This window comes from Poecilia reticulata, linkage group LG13 (assembly GCF_000633615.1).
Source record: "Poecilia reticulata strain Guanapo linkage group LG13, Guppy_female_1.0+MT, whole genome shotgun sequence".
In the NCBI taxonomy this organism is placed as follows: Eukaryota; Metazoa; Chordata; class Actinopteri; order Cyprinodontiformes; family Poeciliidae; genus Poecilia; species Poecilia reticulata.
Window position 1 is genome coordinate 19,561,208 of NC_024343.1, and position 17,385 is coordinate 19,578,592.

General features: G+C 36.7%; 1 protein-coding gene across 5 annotated transcripts in view; it reads left to right on the forward strand.

Annotated features, from left to right (window-relative positions):
- The window catches only part of LOC103474711 (neprilysin), a 57,728-nt gene extending 41,644 nt beyond the window's left edge, over positions 1-16,084 (forward strand). For all 5 annotated transcript variants that reach the window (XM_008425860.1, XM_008425859.2, XM_008425862.2 and 2 more), the window contains 14 exons: positions 4,065-4,166; positions 4,258-4,394; positions 4,587-4,680; positions 5,810-5,938; positions 8,819-8,917; positions 9,025-9,102; positions 9,329-9,432; positions 9,779-9,837; positions 9,927-10,046; positions 10,698-10,831; positions 11,197-11,262; positions 13,579-13,674; positions 14,800-14,876; positions 14,991-16,084. In XM_008425860.1, coding sequence (XP_008424082.1) covers positions 4,065-4,166; positions 4,258-4,394; positions 4,587-4,680; positions 5,810-5,938; positions 8,819-8,917; positions 9,025-9,102; positions 9,329-9,432; positions 9,779-9,837; positions 9,927-10,046; positions 10,698-10,831; positions 11,197-11,262; positions 13,579-13,674; positions 14,800-14,876; positions 14,991-15,090 — 1,395 coding nt within the window. In that variant the 3' untranslated portion in view covers positions 15,091-16,084. The remainder of the gene's footprint in view (positions 1-4,064; positions 4,167-4,257; positions 4,395-4,586; positions 4,681-5,809; positions 5,939-8,818; positions 8,918-9,024; positions 9,103-9,328; positions 9,433-9,778; positions 9,838-9,926; positions 10,047-10,697; positions 10,832-11,196; positions 11,263-13,578; positions 13,675-14,799; positions 14,877-14,990) is intronic.
- Positions 16,085-17,385: the final 1,301 nt, after the last annotated feature.

Here is a 17,385-nt window from a genome sequence, read left to right on the forward strand (position 1 = left end):
TGATGGGATACCTACTTCCTACTAACCCTATATCTGACCGTGTCACTTGCTGCACTCCTCCTGAGCATTGTGCTAAACCTGCAGGAGTGTTAAAAGATCTGAGGACTTGGCTAAGCAGAAGCTCTCAGACTGTAAGAATGCACAAGCCGCTTTGTTTGAGAGATTCACCGTTTTCAGCACAAAAACACGGCTCACTTATCGGTAGCTTGTGTTCCTGCTGTTACTCGCTCCAGGGGAGAAGGGATTTACCATGGCTGTCATGTAATACAAGATGTGCCCGGCTCGTGCTATAGAGCAAGAAATGCAGACGTAGACGCCGTCGAACGTTCTCTTCCTTCGGAAATGTAACCACAGTTAAAGATTTAAGCGACGTAAAATAAAAAGTAACATGCTGTGCAGCAGAAAGCAGGCAAGTCACAGGAATAACTCTGCAATATACCTTGTAATATATATCCTGTGATATACAAGGCTTTTCACAAGACATGTCTTTGCTGTAAAAGAAGTTAAGAGGGTCTATGCCAGAGGTGTCCAAAGTCTGCCCTCCAGAGCCTGTATGCTGCATGTTTTAGTTCTCTCTCTGGTGGTGGTTACTGCCTCCTCAGCATGTCGGTGTTCTGCAGAGGCCTGCTAACGAGCCATCATTTGATTCAGGTGTGTTAAAGCAGAGAGAACTGAAACGTGCAGGATGCCAACTCTTGATGGCTGCTTTTGGAAACCCCTGCTTTATCTGGCGCTCGTTTTACTGCTGCCACATTGGGTGGGGCGGCTGGAGCGGGAGAAACGCTCCGTGTACCTGTTTAAATTCATGCAGGCCCTTTGAATATAAACTTTAACAAATTGCACTTGCTGCAGCTTTGTGGACCATTGACAGCTCAAATGTTTTAAACCATAAAACCGCTGGCATCCAATATTTTTTATTTTTTTTGCTTCTGCACTACACCTCTGTGATTCCTTTGGGAAATTGAGAAATGGACACTTTTTTTTTTTTTTTCTGTGGCAATGCAGAATTTAGTTTTTGGCCTTCGATGCCTCCTCTGTCGAGACTTTGTTCTGGTCCCTCTAGGCTGGACATATTCCTTATCGCCTAATTCTAACTCAAGCTTATCTCTACTCATTAGATTTACAGAAAAAAATCCCATGTATAATTAAGATCTTGTTTAAAAACGGACATTGTCCTGTAAACGGCTTTTTCAGACCATCTTCACACCCAAATGAGTTCTAAGCCATTGTGTAAGCAACTCAATCGTTGTACGACTGTCTAGATTTAAATAATATAGATTTTATTAGTTCACTACACTGAAGCTTTGAATGCAATGCATTCGACTCGTTTTTTTTTTTTTTAAATTTGGGTGTAATTCAGGATTTTGCTGTTTGTGCTTCAAGGAATGTTTGCAGGAAATATTAAGCTAAGGTGTTTCTGTTTCTATTGAGGCACAAGACAAACTACAAACAAGAGGGCACCCATTTTGTTTTCTTTTTTTGTCATTATCGTTTAGCCGTTATCTAAGAACTGCTTTTAACTCATTTTCTGCTTATTGCTACAAGTGCAACATTTCTGTAAAAATGATTCATTACTGCAATCTTCTCAATTTCTTCAGCAGACATATTTCTTGATTTTATTGCTGTGGATGTTTGCAGTTTCAAGGAGCGTAGTCAGGGGACTGAGACTGATAGATGGTGTGACTTTCACGCTTTTAACTCTTTCCATGCTGAGGCATCATGCACAAGCTTGCTATAAAAAGCATCATGTATCCATGGACTTTTCAGACTGAAACATTTATTTTTGTTCTTAAAGGTACCGACATATTATACTACAGCTCTACCTCTAATCAGTGGCATTATATTGTAGTTTCTTTATATCCATAATAAGCATTTTAAATACATGGGCAGTCTTCCTTAAAACAGCTTGTGTTATCACTAATTTATATTTGGCTTGTAGCTCTAAATATCCATATTCACAAATTCTGTCTTTTAGAATGAATTTTATGGATATTTGAAATTGTTTTTACCATTATTTCTACCACATAAAATACTGGCTGTTAGTGAAATCTACATTGGAGTTCTGTCATTTATTTTGGCTGAAACCTATTTTATGTTTTATGGTTGGTTGGTTGGTTGGTTTATGTCACTTACTTGACTTTCTTTTTATCCATATAAGGAATACTGGATATTACTTTTTTTAATAATTAGAGTTCCAAACCCGCGGGAGCGAGCCAATGTAGGGCATGGCCGTTCGCCTGATCCCAGCGGAGCAGGGAACTTTATTGTTTTACTCCATTTTTCCCATTCTTATGTTTCTCTACTGAAACTTGTACTGCAGCATATACCCCCTGAAACTTATTACAACTTTGATTTGGTATCCAGGTTCAGTGTATATGTTCCCAGGCCAACCGATGAACACAGTCCCTCCAGCATGTGTTCCTCTGGGTCTCCTCCCGGTGGGATGTGCCCAGAACACTTCACCAGGGAGGCGTCCTAACCAGATGCCTGAGCCACCTCAACTGGCTACTGAGTCCCTCCTGGATGACTAGGTCCAATTTCCATCCATCCATTTTCTTTACACCTTTGTCCCTCAGTGGGGTCAGGAGGGTTGCTGGTGCCTATCTCCAGCTGGCGTGCCGGGCGAGAGGCGGGGTTCACCCTGGACAGGTCGCCAGTCTGTCGCAGGGCAACACAGAGACACACAGGACACACAACCATGCACACACACTCACTCACACCTAGGGGCAATTTGGAGAGGCCAATTAACTTGACAGTTTTTGGACTGTGGGAGGAAACCGGAGTACCCGGAGAAAACCCACACATGCACAGGGAGAACATGCAAACTCCATGCAGAAAGACCGGGGCCGGGAATCGAACCCAGAACCTTCTTGCTGCAAGGCAACAGCTCTATCAACTGTGCCACTGTGCAGCCCCTAGGTCTAATTTTGTTTTATATTTTTCTTTTGATATTCCTGATTAATCAAAAGGTTTTCACCACATTTAAATGTTCAAATTTAGATTTTAAACACTATTAGCCATAGGATTGCAGACATTGGTCAAGATCAGAATTGTCTTTAGAGATCCACAGTATTTAGTAGAAATGGGATATGTCAAACCAATGGATAAACATGAAAGTTGAAACATTAAATAGGTTTTAAAGGTCATATCTATGATAATTTGGCCTGCCAACTGTTGCCATTAGCAGCACCAGGTAGATTCATTAGCATGAGCTAACACTAGCATTTATGTAAGCAGCAATTGTGTTGCACCCACTTAGAATGAATTTTATGGATATTTGAAAATGTTTTTACCGTTATTTCTACAACATAAAATACAGACTGTTAGTGAAAATCTACATTGGAGTTCTGTCATTTATTTTGGCTGCTATTTTATGTTTTATGGTTGGTTTATGTCACTTGACTTTCAGTGTTGTCTTCCCATGGGGAAGATAACATTAACCTTTTGTAGTTTCTATAAAATCCTACCATTTTTATTTATACATGCTGTTTTTCTTCTTTTTTTTTTACATCTGTTGTACTTGTGCATTTAATAGTGGAACAGGCAAATGTTATAACAAAGTTGTGGCCATTTAGTATTTTAAAGTCCTTGGGCATTATATTTATTAGGCGTTTATGTGACCAACATCATTTTGGGCTCTAGGCTAATCGCTATGTTTGCCCTGGAGTTAATCAGCCTTGGAAATTAAGGTGCACTTAATTCAGCATAATTGTCACAGTATATTAGCATATTCAAGATAAGTTTATGGTAAAAAATATGTCCAATATGAACGTCTTTTTTAAATTTTCCTAGAAATCAATACATTTGTAGCCCTGTTTTGTCAGTCTGCACTGGTCCTGTTGCTTACATGCTTTAATTCCTCTCCACTCTGCTGCTCACTATTACAAGGCAGTTAACCCATTCAAACTCTGACAGCTAGAGCCTGATGCCTCCTGGGCTGCACATGCTTCATGCTTCTGGAGATGTACCAAGAGTGTAAATGTGTTGGGAAAACAGGATTTTTGATGGAGTTTTTAAATTCCAGTCTTATGTTTTGTTGCATTTTATTGTTTTTTTTCTCCCAGGCCACTGACACGCCAGAAGATCGGAACAACCCAGTGTTGCTTTACAACAAGATGGAACTGGGAGAGCTGAACAGAAACTTCACTCTTGAAATTGACTCTCAGGTAATGCTAACATCTTGGCTTGTGAGCATTTCTATTATTTAAACTTGGTGTTAAATATCAAACTTTTTTTTGGTTTTATCTCAACCTGAAGATATTCAACTGGAGTTACTTCACAGCTAAGATAATGGACACAGTGAACATCAGCGTTCCTGAATCGGAGAAAATTATCAACTACTCCCCAAACTATTACAGAAGACTCAACTTTGTATTAGCCAAGTACACCAAGAGGTGTGTAAGATTATACAAATTGCATGGTTATCGTTTTCCAGAGAAACTTCTTACCTTTGCAGTAATTGTATGCGTTTCTGTCAAGGTGAGAATCGCAGGATTCGGTCAGAAAAATCTGGTCACACTCTGCAGTTAGATCACTGCAGGATCATGTCGATCTCCTTGACCTTGCTGCGTTTCCTTTTTTTCCAGAGATCTGCAGAACTACATGGTTTGGCGGTTTGCTATGAACATGGTGGTGGGGATGAGTCGAGCTTACAGAGACACCAGGAAAGCTTTCCGCAAGGTATGCAGCCTGACATTACCCTGACATGTTTACTTGGGAAAACTACTTTCATGAATGTCCTTGCAATGTCTTTATAACAATATCAAGCTGGAAAGTTATTATACAGTGGTTAAAATGTACTTGTAGTTATTAAAAACAAAAACATTGCGAGAGTTTCGTAGCTGTTGAAATTAATAAAACATAGACTGTGAAATCAAAACAAGAAAGACGTCTTTGTAATAAATTAATATGCTGGACTGTTTTTTAAAATTTCATTAATGAAGTTATGTGATATTCTCCAAGTCCTTTATTTGTCCGATGACAGTACAGGTTGAATTGAAGTATTAATGATGGTAGAATCATGTTACCTGTTAATAAAACCTGTCAACAGCTTCTCATTTTGATGCTACACAAACTTTAATGAATAAAAAAAAAAACATGTCGGATGTGTATAAAAAGCATAAACACATTCTGTGTCTCACAACTGTATTACAAAGGCTTTCATAAATTTTCTCATACTGTCACATTAAGAAAATAGATTTTATGTGACTAAAACAAAATAGTGCAGAAGTATAAAAAAAAACAACTTTACATGACTTGTACAATTTGAGTGTGCATTTTGTATTCAGCCCACTTTACTCTGATGCTCTCCCCCAAAATATCCAATACAAGTAATGACCTTCAGAAGCCACATAATAATATGAAATATTAGCCGAGGAAGCAGAAAGTCCATGGTATTTCTGGCGTAGCAGCAAAAGTCCATTGGCTCAAGTGGGAGAATCTGTTGAGACTATTGGCCTTGAGCTCTGTTGAGATGACTGAACAGGAGCTGGTTAAAATCAACTGAGGAAAGTACAGGGCATTCCTAGAATAAATCCTGCAAAAGACTTGAGCTTGAGGAGGAGGTTTACCTCCCAGCAGGACAATGACCTTAAACATCGCACCACCAATGGACTGGTTTGGATTCCAGTCTGTCATGGCCATATTCCCTTCAACTTTTATGTGTATGGCTTATGAACTTTTTCATAACCCATCATTTTCTTTTGCTCCACTTCCTAAAATGGAAATCGGTTTCATTTGAACACAAATAAGGTCATGCCATAAACTTTCTCCTTCCTTCACAAATTTTCTGTCACTACCTTCCAAACAGGCTCTATCTGGGACAACATCAGAGGTGGCTGTGTGGCGACAGTGTGCACTGTATGTCAACAACAACCTGGACAAAGCTGTGGGACGCCTGTATGTGCAGGAGGCTTTCTCTGAGAAGAGCAAAGAGCTGGTAGGTAGAGGCTGAACTGGACCAATTTTTGTCAAATTAAAAAAAGCTTTATTGAACAGCTTTCTTTGGCAATCTGAACTAATGACATAAAAATAGTGAGTGTTTTTATGTATCCATATACAGAACTAGATGGTTTAAGAGACATCTGTGATTTTGTCACCTGTCTCATGTCTGTGCCTCAGTGTTGTCATGTTTGCATCCATTGGAAGCAGCTGAATGAGGCGTCCTTGTTATGCTCACACCACCTACGCTGTAAATCTCAACTGTGTGCCTCTGTTTGTGCACACGCAGGCTTTGCCGCAATACTGTCGTGTATGAGTGACACCGTCGTAACTCTTAAGTATCACAACTTCCATAAAGATGTTTGCCTACTCGGACAAATCCCATTTCCCTGCTGTGTGTGTCTGCGCGCGTTTGTTTTTAATACCTTGTGGGGACCATTTTCCTGACACTACGTTGTGGGGACCCACTGCTCCTTGTGGGGACCGAAGCCTGATCCCCAAAAGGGGAGACACTGTTTTTGGGTCGGGAGTTAGATTTAGGATTAAGGTGTGAATTGAGTTTTGGTTAAGGTAGAAAGTCAATAAAAAGTCCCCTCAAAGATAGCCACGCAAACATGCATGTTTGTGTGTGTATTTGGTTAAGTGAGAAGTGACACATTGCTGCTCTGAACATCCAGCTATGCATCTGCTTCCCCCATTCCTCAAATACATGACCCAGCATAAAGTGTGAGTTGACAAACAGCTGCCACATATTTTAGCACAAACATGTATACTTCATGACAAAATCTCTCAGCAGGGAGTGCTGTTACATTAATAAGCAACCATAATGAACTTATTTGATTCTTGATGCAACCCTGTTTTTTACTCTTCATTTAAATAGAGTATCTGTACGGAGGAGGATTAGGGCCTCATCTGACTTTAATCTAAAAATTCTGACTTTTTTGTCTCAAAAAAAGTCTTTAAACACCAGGAAACTCTTTTGCTCTTCTATTAATGAATGGGCGTCTTTGGAGATTCCTTAGCCATGAAAAAGCTGGTTTAAATCCAACATGTTCCTCCAGAAAGTTTGTTTTCATCATCCACAACTTGCATCTTGGTGATTGAAATGGTTTCCTCCGAGGTGCCCATCTGCGTAAGTCAGAATTGAGAAAAAAATCTGAATTCTGAGATTAAAGTAATTAATCTTTTTCATATAGATGAATACATTATAATTGGAAGGAATTATTTCCAGGAGGAAATGTGTACAGCAATTAGATCATAATTTAAAAAGTATATATTGTCTTGCGGGAAGAAGTTGATCAGTCATCCAGACCATCTGCTTACACAAATACTTTGTCCAATTATTAGTGATCAAGACATTCAGTATACTAGAAAATTAATAAATAAGCACTCCAAGCCTATAAGCAGCATGTTTCTTGTTTAGCTCTAGTTTCAGCTGCTCACCATGCATATCTGATATAAATACAGCTAAGTGGAAGCTTTCACTGTAAAACTAAGATGAAATCAGTAATGGTTTATTGTGAAATTTGTACAAACTGCATATGTCCACACACAACAATCTCCGCTAAAGGCTTGTCGGAAAAATCTCTGTGTGGTCTCTGCCAGTTTGTGGCAAACCGCAACTTTTCTTAAATGGTTGTGCAATGAGTAAGCAAGGGGTCCACTAATGTGACGAGACAAGGGGTTTTTGGGTTTTCTCTTGCTGTGGTCTCAGAGTAGGTCTCAGTTCATTTAATTCTTTATGTGAAGCAATGCATTTAAAAATGTGGAAACTCTTGGGGGTGACATTATAAAAAGGGTAGACTTACAGAAAAGCCTCCAGGAAAGAAAACAGTTTTTTTTGTCAAGCACACATTGCTTGTAATGCTAGTTTTAAAACAAAGTATAATGACATTAGTGTCAATTAACATACGTTTATATTTATCTAAAGTTTTTTCCTTCTCTTGGTTGCAAGATCATACTTTTTGTTTCTAAAATCCCTCCCTATTGTATCTGGAAAAATGTTCATTCAAAGTAAAAAGGCAATTTTTTTTTCTCTCACTGAAGTTAAATTAGACCAAATATCTCTTGTGTTACATCAGTTAGAATAACCAAATTTATTTACATTCATTACATAACAGAAAACTTAGCGGAAACATTTTTTTCAGTTTTGTTTTTTTTTACTTTCTTGAAATCCCAAAGTTTTCATCTCTTTAAAGATATTGTCATTCCTAAGTCTTTCAACACTACGGGAAAGCTCAGATTATTTCCTGACTTTGGAAAACTGACAGATCAACTAACAATGACATTTGTTGTTATAACCTGAAAAAAAATGGAAAAAGTTCAACAAATATTTAAATTTGTTTTAGCCAAGTCTATGGTCAAGTCCTCGGGAATTCTGATCGAAATATTAACATTTTCAGAATAACGTATTAAATAAATTGCTGAACTTTCAGAATTAAAAAAAAATCTGTAAGACATAATGCATTTGACTAGTTTATTTACCGCTTCTCAGTTTCAATTTTATGCATTTTTTTCTAGTTTGTATGTCTATTTAAATTCACACAGTTCTACAGTGTTGGTCTTTTTTTTCTCAATTGAACTCTTTTCTGTACAGGAGGTATTTTTAAAACCATGACAAGGTTTTTGTTCATTAATTACAAATGAATGAACAGACTAATATGCAAGTCCGAATCGTTTTGATATGTGGATATGAAAGGCCTAATTTTAGGAAGTGTGTTAATAGTTTGACAGAAGTTATATTTGTCTTATTTCTGATTCAATTAGAATTGATGAACAGAAACAACCAGCAGACCAGAGAACCTTTTCATGATGCATTTTCCTATTCTACCATTGGCATCTTATGACATTTGCTCTCTTTGGTGTGTTGTGAGATTAGATGGAGGAGATGATTAAAGACATTCGGGAAGTTTTCATTAGTAACCTTAATGACCTCACCTGGATGGATGAAGAGACCAAAAAAGCAGCTGAAGAGAAGGTGTGAATTTCATTTTCAAAAATCAACTTGTTTGTATTTAGGACGACCAGTAAACCAGGTTTATTCTCATTTTGTATTTTTTTTATTTTTTTATTTTTTTTTGCCAGGCCCGAGCTATCCGTGAACGCATTGGTTATTCTGAAGACATCATGGATGACAAATATCTAAACAATGAGTACAAAGATGTGAGTTTTTGTGGGAAAAAAAACAGTTATCCATATTTCACCAAGTTCTTTATAACAGAAATTACTTTAGGAAAGTTGCATTTCTTATCCTAACTAAAACATCCCAGTGAATATTTGACTGTAATAATTTTCCCTCGTACAATACATGACCGAGTGCTGACGGCTTTCATCACTGCTAATCCTCCTGATTTATTTATTTTTTCTTCCCTGGCTGTGATGGTGTTAGCTGAGCTACAGTGCAGAGGAGTACTTTGAAAACATCCTAGAAAACCTGGAGTACGTGCAAAAGAAACGCCTGCGGAGACTTCGAGTCAAAGTCAACAAGGAGGAGTAAGGTTTCTTTTTGTGGAGATTTACCAGCTTTACTCCAGATGTGTTGTAAATGAAAAGTGCATTGTTTGGTATTTAAATCATCTGTCTTATTTATGATCCCAGCAGAGTGGCCTACTACAGTGTTTACCTCATTTATTCTTTGTGAAGTGTGTTCACTTTCTACCACACAAACTCCCACATGCATTCAGAGTTCAGCTTTAACAGCAGGGAGTCCTACATTGACCTTGGGCTTTAAAAGCTGTATGTTAATTTTCCAGGCTTTCCCTCCAGTAGGGTTCTTACTTTGCCTCGGTGCTTTTTCATAGTGTCATCATTTAATACATTTTTTATTTTTTACTTCAAGGTGGGTAACTGGAGCTGCTGTTGTCAACGCCTTCTACTCTGCCAGCAAAAACCAAATAGGTACCAAATAAGCACTGGAAATTTTGTTCAGCCATAAAACATAAAGCCTGACATATTTTGAAATTTAAAACTGCGTTCTCTGTCTGTAGTGTTTCCTGCTGGAATCCTTCAACCCCCGTTCTTTAGCAAAGGCCAACCTAAATCTCTCAACTACGGTGGAATTGGCATGGTAATCGGTCATGAGATTACACATGGCTTTGATGACAACGGTATGAATTTTCCACTTCATTGTTCTCCTTTACAGTTTTGCTGGATTACATTAGTCTGTGAACAGATGAACTTCCCCCTGTAACTGGTACCACTTAAAGAGCTTTGTTTCACCTTATGATGCCTTTGGCTTCAGTATTTTTTTTTGATAGTCTCTTGCTTTTGAATTGTACTGTAAATTATTTTCCACCTCAGGCATGTCACCTGCCTTCTTATTTACACATAACAAATTCTAATATCTAACAATAATTTTTAGCCATAGGAAGCTTACGATTTCAAAACGACAAAATTCCATCATTCAGTTTTACAGTTTAGTAATTTTAGTGTAACAGGGGAAGTGCAGAGGTTTCGTCTGGCTGTTTGGGCCATAGATGAACATGTTGCCCTTTGTTGCACATTACTTCACAGTCCCTGTCAGCTGACTGAAAGAAAACTACATTTTTAACTTGCTTACAGGAACAATGTTGTAAATAAATGGCAAAGCTTATTTAAACAAAAGCTTTTAAACATAAACTCTCAAGTTGATATAAAATGTAACTACATAATGACATTTAAATTGAAAATTGTATCTTACCTGTAGTATTCATTATTTGATTGTTTTTGCAGTTAATATTCCCATGCCTAACTCCCAGAAATCTGTTCGGTGTCTCTAGGTCGCAACTATGACAAGGACGGTGATCTGAAGGACTGGTGGACTCCTGATTCTACTCACAGATTTCTGGAACTCTCAAAGTGCATCATTGACCAGTACAGCAACTTTTCCTGGGACCTGGCTAATGGTTTACATGTATGTTTACTGCTTTTTCTTTTGGAATATTACATGCAAAATTCCAATTAACCTCACTTTCATTGATTTTACAAGATTTTCTGTTGCCTTTGCCAGCTTATCCATCTGTCATTTTTCAATCTTTCCTCCCGTTTTGCAGCTTCATCTTCTCTCTGCTTTAGGTGTCTAGTATTTTATGTTGACATATGAGTGCTTCTCCTTTTATCCTTCCTCCTCTGTACTGCTCCTTTGAACAAAGCTCCTTTTATTCCCTGGGTAATTCGTTCTTATAACCCAGAAACTGATATCTGCAACTTACTGAAAATATGGAGAGAAAACTTTCAAGTCTCTAATTCCCCTTTTGCACTTTGGACTCTTTATTTTAGTTGAATGGCAACAACACCCTCGGTGAGAACATAGCTGACAATGGAGGGATTCGACAGGCATACCAGGTGAAGAACTTAGGAGATGCTGTAAAAATATGTTTTTGTTTACATATGTGACCTGCTTCATATAACTTAAAAACATATTGAAATTTGTCAGGATGTTGATCTGTTTGCTAGGTTGTATGAAGGTGTGATTGCTGGTACTGTGACTCTGGATCAACAGAGGTTCACTAACAATCCTATAAAATGATTTAAAGGTTGTTTAAAAATTTTAAAAAAAATATGCATCTTGTTTTGCATGGAAAATGTGACGGTAGCTAGGAACCTGAGACAACTGATGAGATACAATTTTGCATAAAAATTGCTTCAAGATAATTACTCTGAACTAGAAAAATTGCTGCTCCTAGCAAAACAGCTGTGAGAATGCATTTATGTAGAAATATTGCTGCAGAATATGGAAGAAAGAGCAGAACAAAGCAAGTAGGGGAAAAAGGCAGGAGAAAGCTAGTCATACATGGTAGAAATCTTTTGCTAAATAGTGAAATTTAGCCAAAGATGCAGCATAAACGGAAGCAGAAGTTGGTATGCAACCTGAAATATTTGAAAAAGTTAAAGTAAAACGGCAAAAGAAATGGCAGAAATTAGCAAAAGCAGAATTTTGAATTCAACTTGAAATATTTGAAAAAGCACGATAGTAAAATATAGCAAAAAAATTGCATAAGTTAGCAGAAGTAGAAGTTTGTACGCAACCTGAAAGGGGTGGAAAAAGTTAAATTGTGCAACAATAATATAACAAAGTGGAAGCAGAAGTTTGTATGCAACCTGAAAGAGTTGGAAAAGTTTGATAGTAAAATATAGTAAAAGATATAGCGTAATTCAACAGAAGCAGAAGTTTGTATGCAACCTGAAATATTTTAAAAAGTTGGAAAGTCAAACATAGAAAAAGAAATGGCAGAAATTAGCAAAAGCAGAATTTTGAATTCAACTTGAAATACTTTAAAAAGCACGATAGTAAAAATATGGCAAAAGATGTAGCATAATTCAGCAGAAGCGGAACATTTTGATATGCGAATTGCTAAAATTGATCAAAGTTTGCAGAAGACATTTATAGACAGTAAAAGCAGAAGGCATATACAGAAAAGTAGACGAGCAGAATGCTGACACACACAGAAACAGAGCACAACAGAGAAATACAGTGAAGGAATAGAAGGTGTGACATGTCTGTACTCCAGAAGAGTTTGACAGAAAATGGTAAGACCTGTATGAATGATGGTAATAGTTCTTTAAAGTGTGTGGCTACATTTTGATGAATAAATTATTTCTGTATAGTTAAATATGGATGAGCAGCATAATTTTGTTAGTCAAAAAGCATGAAAAGTTAAAATGTCAGTTGCTAGAGTGCACACTCTAGCAACTGACAACAGTTAGAAAATTTCACCATAGATCAAAAATATGCATAAAACTTAAATCGGAACTCGGAAAAACCGTAAGACTTATCAAAAAGCTGAATATAGTTTGAAGTCTTGTGACCTGATTTAAAGTTGAATGGAGTTTCTAGGTTGAAAGTAGGCAGAAGTAATAGGCTGTGAAAAAGCAGAAGATTTCAGCAGAATTTTGTGGAATTTTGTAGAATTTCATTGTATTTCAATGGGGCTGAAATTTTCACAAAATAACAAATATTAAAAAAAAGTACAATTTAGCAAAAGATATAGCACAAATCTCCAGAAAAAGCGGAACGTTTTGATATATGAATTAGCACAATATGTTAAAGTTAGCAGAAGTAGTTAAAGACCAAAAAATGTAAACAAACTTAAGTGAGAATGCAGTGATGCATTCTCACTGATTAGAGATGCAAAGAGAAATTGTTTTGTCATCTTTGCCTTATAATTTTCTGCTTGATCAGCCCTGACCAGTTTGGCACATCATCAAAAATTCAATTTTCCTCCCGTTCATATAAGCACGACCAGGTTGCAATGTCAACATTGTCTGTTGGGGAGCAAATACTAAAATGTAATGTGTCTACATTAATGAACAGTCAGTTTGTGAGGGTTACCTCTTTTTGGCATTAATTAGCTATTTAACATTTTAGTGATTACGTAACAAGCTTTTTAAAATGAGAGTTGAGCTTAGACCTGTGTTTAAATTGAGACTGAAAACGGTCGAGAGAGCAAGACTACAAGCAGAAGGAAATCCAGCTGAACCAAACCCAGAAATTAGAAATTGGCCACAAAATTCTGATTAGGTTTATACTCTGAAAAAGAGTGCACATATATTTCACTGTAAAACGCAGCTCTGAATTGGCAAGATGTTCACTGCAACAGTTTGCTTTGTAATGTCGGAATTCAATATGTGTAAAATATATACAATGTTGTCTTATTATAGGCATACAGGGACTTTGTGAAGCAGCATGGAGAGGAGCCCACACTGCCTGGGATTGACCTCTCACATGATCAACTCTTCTTTCTTAATTTTGCTCAGGTAATCAGTTGAACAAAAAAAAATCAGAATTAAGGTTTAATAAAGTTTAGAAGTGTTTTTTAATCATTATTGCTGACGTAATTAATTCTGAGTAGCTCAATGGTTACTTGGAGGCTCTTTATTGTAAGTTAATTATGACATTATTTAATTTATAAAACAATTTGCCTTAATTTGAAAAAAATATTTTAATAGCAGGTGTATAATAACACACTGAGCATTTTGGTAAAAATCCAGCCTTTTTCATTTTAGTACATTTAGAGTGCAGAAAAATGCTAAACTAGGATGCTAGTTTTTTTTGTTTTTTTTACAAAATTACTTAAACAGTTTTTTTTTCTTGAGAAAAATGTCATCAGTTAAGAAAAAAAGAAAAAAAAGTAATGCTCTGTATCTAAAATGAGCTTTAACAAAACACAGAGGATAACTATTCTTCTCATAAGTGATACCAACTATAATGGCATGAACAATAATTGGATTCATTTTCAGTCTATTTCAACATTGATCAGCAATTTTAATGCCGTCATTCACAAAATGTCTTCAGTTATCACCGCAAAATCTCTAAAGAATAATTTTACAGCCAGCAGGGTTGTGATGAGTTACTGGAAATATTTCATCCCATTTGAAAATGCTTCAACAATCACCTACATAATTTTTATCTTCACATTTCAATAAAATACATATGTAAATGTTGAAATCCCTTGAAGTTGAGTAAACTATAGGTTAAGTTTAATTACTCCACAACTCTAAGTTTGTTGATATTTTCTGTCATTAAAAACCAATGAATAATTATATTTTGTCTGAAATTAGAAATTATTCTCACAAATCTTATAAATGCTTTATTTCACTACCTTTTTATCATTCGTTATGCTTTTGCACAAAAGTTTAAACAGAAGTGCAATAGATATCTAATATTAAAGGAACACAACATGCCTCTGCAATTAAAGAAAATGTAAGAATTTGTATTTTTTTGCAAAAATGATATGCAATAGTTCAGTAAGTTAGTGGGATACCCATGTATCCCACTACATAAGGTATCCCACTTGGGAAATGTATTCCCAACGTATAAGCGAATACATTTGCTGAGCTCTGTACTTGTCTGATACTTTACATCCTGTATATCTCTTTAAGATTTGGTGTGGATCACATCGACCAGAGCAAGCCGTCAATTCCATTAAAGTAGACGTGCACAGTCCAGGGATGTTCAGGTAATAACACAAAGTGCAGAAATCAGCACTTCATGACTTAAAAGTACAGTTTAAAAAGCAGGAGCCCTCTGATACACAAAGTTCACTAACACCGGTCTCCTTTGAACACTCTAGAGTACTGGGCTCCCTTCAGAACTTCCCAGAGTTTGCCAAAGCATTCAACTGCAACAAAAGCAGCAACATGGTCTCTGACAACATTTGTCGTGTTTGGTGACCTAAAGACCTATGGGATGGGCATTTTTGTTCCCCATTTCTGCCAGTATGATACCTCTCCTGTATAACTGCTGGAGCTCCATGGAGGGCTGCAATGAGATGGAAACTTCCCTTTGTTCTTAACTGGATGGACCACAGCTGGTGAACAGGCAGTGCAGCATGCACTTCATCCAAGATGGCAGCAGACAATAACCCTCATGGGCAGAAGCACTGTCTCTCAAACTTTAATACTGTTGTAATAAATCAACTCTTTCAATCTCCTGCTCACTGAATACAATCACTCCTTCTGTTTTTTTAAAGTTTTATTCTGTTTTTTGCTTTCTCATTTCCTTACCATTTGAGCCTGCCAGTGTTTGTTTTGTGGGTGAATATACGAGTGTGTTTCAGTCAAAACGCTTTACAAGTAGTAGGCAATAGAGTGGCGGACAGAAAAATGTGCTCAACCCACTCACGCATTAATACGCCGCCTACCCACTCACATACATGCAACAGGGCCGAACCACTGTATCGTATGTGGGACTCAGCTGGAACTCTCATAAACCGCGGCTGTTTTCAGCCTCTGGCTTGTTTGCAGATTTTCTCTACAGTTTTCCAATCATGGAGCGTTTGAGTCAATTATCACACAGAATTTATTTTTGTCAAATGGAAAAATATTTAATCATGATATCTGATTACAAAGTTCTGTAATACACAATAAGTTGATGACTGCTGACCAGGGTCTTTTGTTTTATAATGGAATAATTAATCAGAACTGCATTTTTTTTTTCTTTCTATATGACAACTGAGATGACAATCTAATTATTCCTGACCTTTTTTCATGAATTGTACTGAGCCTCCTCTGTTTTTGTGTGAATGTTCTATGCTTTGTACCCATGTCAATTATCACTGCCTGCTGTTGGCCAAACTAATTGGTATGCCTTATGATTGTTACCACAAGTGTGCATTTATGAAAACAAAGAATCTGAATATATATTAAAGAATAGTTTAACTTTGTACATTGCTTGTTGTCTTTTTAAGAAGTAAAAAAAAAAAAAAAAAAAAATCTGCACAATTCTCTAGCCTGGCTGTTGGTGAGATAAAAACAATTTTGGAGGCTCGTCACCAAAAGGTAAAAATAACTACCACTGAAATTCAGCTAACCTATGCTTTCTAAAATGTAAATTTTCATTGCAGTAACAAAGCTTGACGTGAACATATTGCACACAAGATGTCATGTTAGCTACACTAGGCTAGGTTAGCAAGCTACAAAAAATTACAAGACAAAATTTTGTTTTGGCAGGTGTGTTTTTGTTCAAATTTAGGAATTGGCCTCAACATCTAGTTCAGTTCATGCAGCCAACCTCCCTACCTTCAGCTGATTTGAATGGGTTACTTGCTCAAAACTGCAGCATAAACTATGGAGTCCCATGTTAGTACAATGGTCAAACATTGGTCATCTTTTCAAAGTGGATTTACAAATGAAACATTTTCCCACACTTGTGAAAATTAACATGTCAACATTTTATCTGTAGATTGTATGGTGGGTGGATTTCATCTTTCCAGTTTTTCTGGCTTGATCTCCTTGGTTCAAATGTAACTGAATGTGTAATTCTGGGTCCCTAAATGTGGAAAACTCAGCCTTTTTATATATTATGAAAAAATGATCCACCGCGATCAACCACTTCACCAGCGTGTCTGTCATGTCTACTACTCTTTACCATCTTGGTTTCCTTTGTTCAAGCTTTTGGTTTTTCTGCCGCTGTTCTTCAGCTTACCCTCATTTCTCTTTTTGTAGGATGACAGATATACCTCAGTTGCCTGTATTTAGATACTTTATTATAACAAAAATCTTATTGAGCTTTTTTTCTTTTAAAATAAATCTTTAAATAACATGTCAAATCTGTATGTAACTTGTCTTATGTGGTTATTTCTGTTTTGTTTTTTTCAAAACTTAAGAAAAAAAATCTATTGTTTTAAAATGAATCATTTAATCTACCTGTTGCAGAGGATTATCAGCTGATGAGACCGTTTCATACAACCAGCACTCTGCCAAATTAAGTTCAACGTAGCAAGAGAGTAACAAACCAAGGCATCTCTTGTGAATTGTATATAGTTCTCAAAGAGTTATTAAAGCAATTAAATTGGTTTTAAAATAAGTTTTTACCCCTAATCAGTGGTAAAAACGTTCCATATCTTTTTATATCTGCTTGCACCCCAGGCAGATATAGATTTCCAGTATCCTCATGAATACATTTTGACTTAGCTGTTTTATAAAAGATTTATTCACGGAGCCAGACATTTAACACATGGCAAGTGT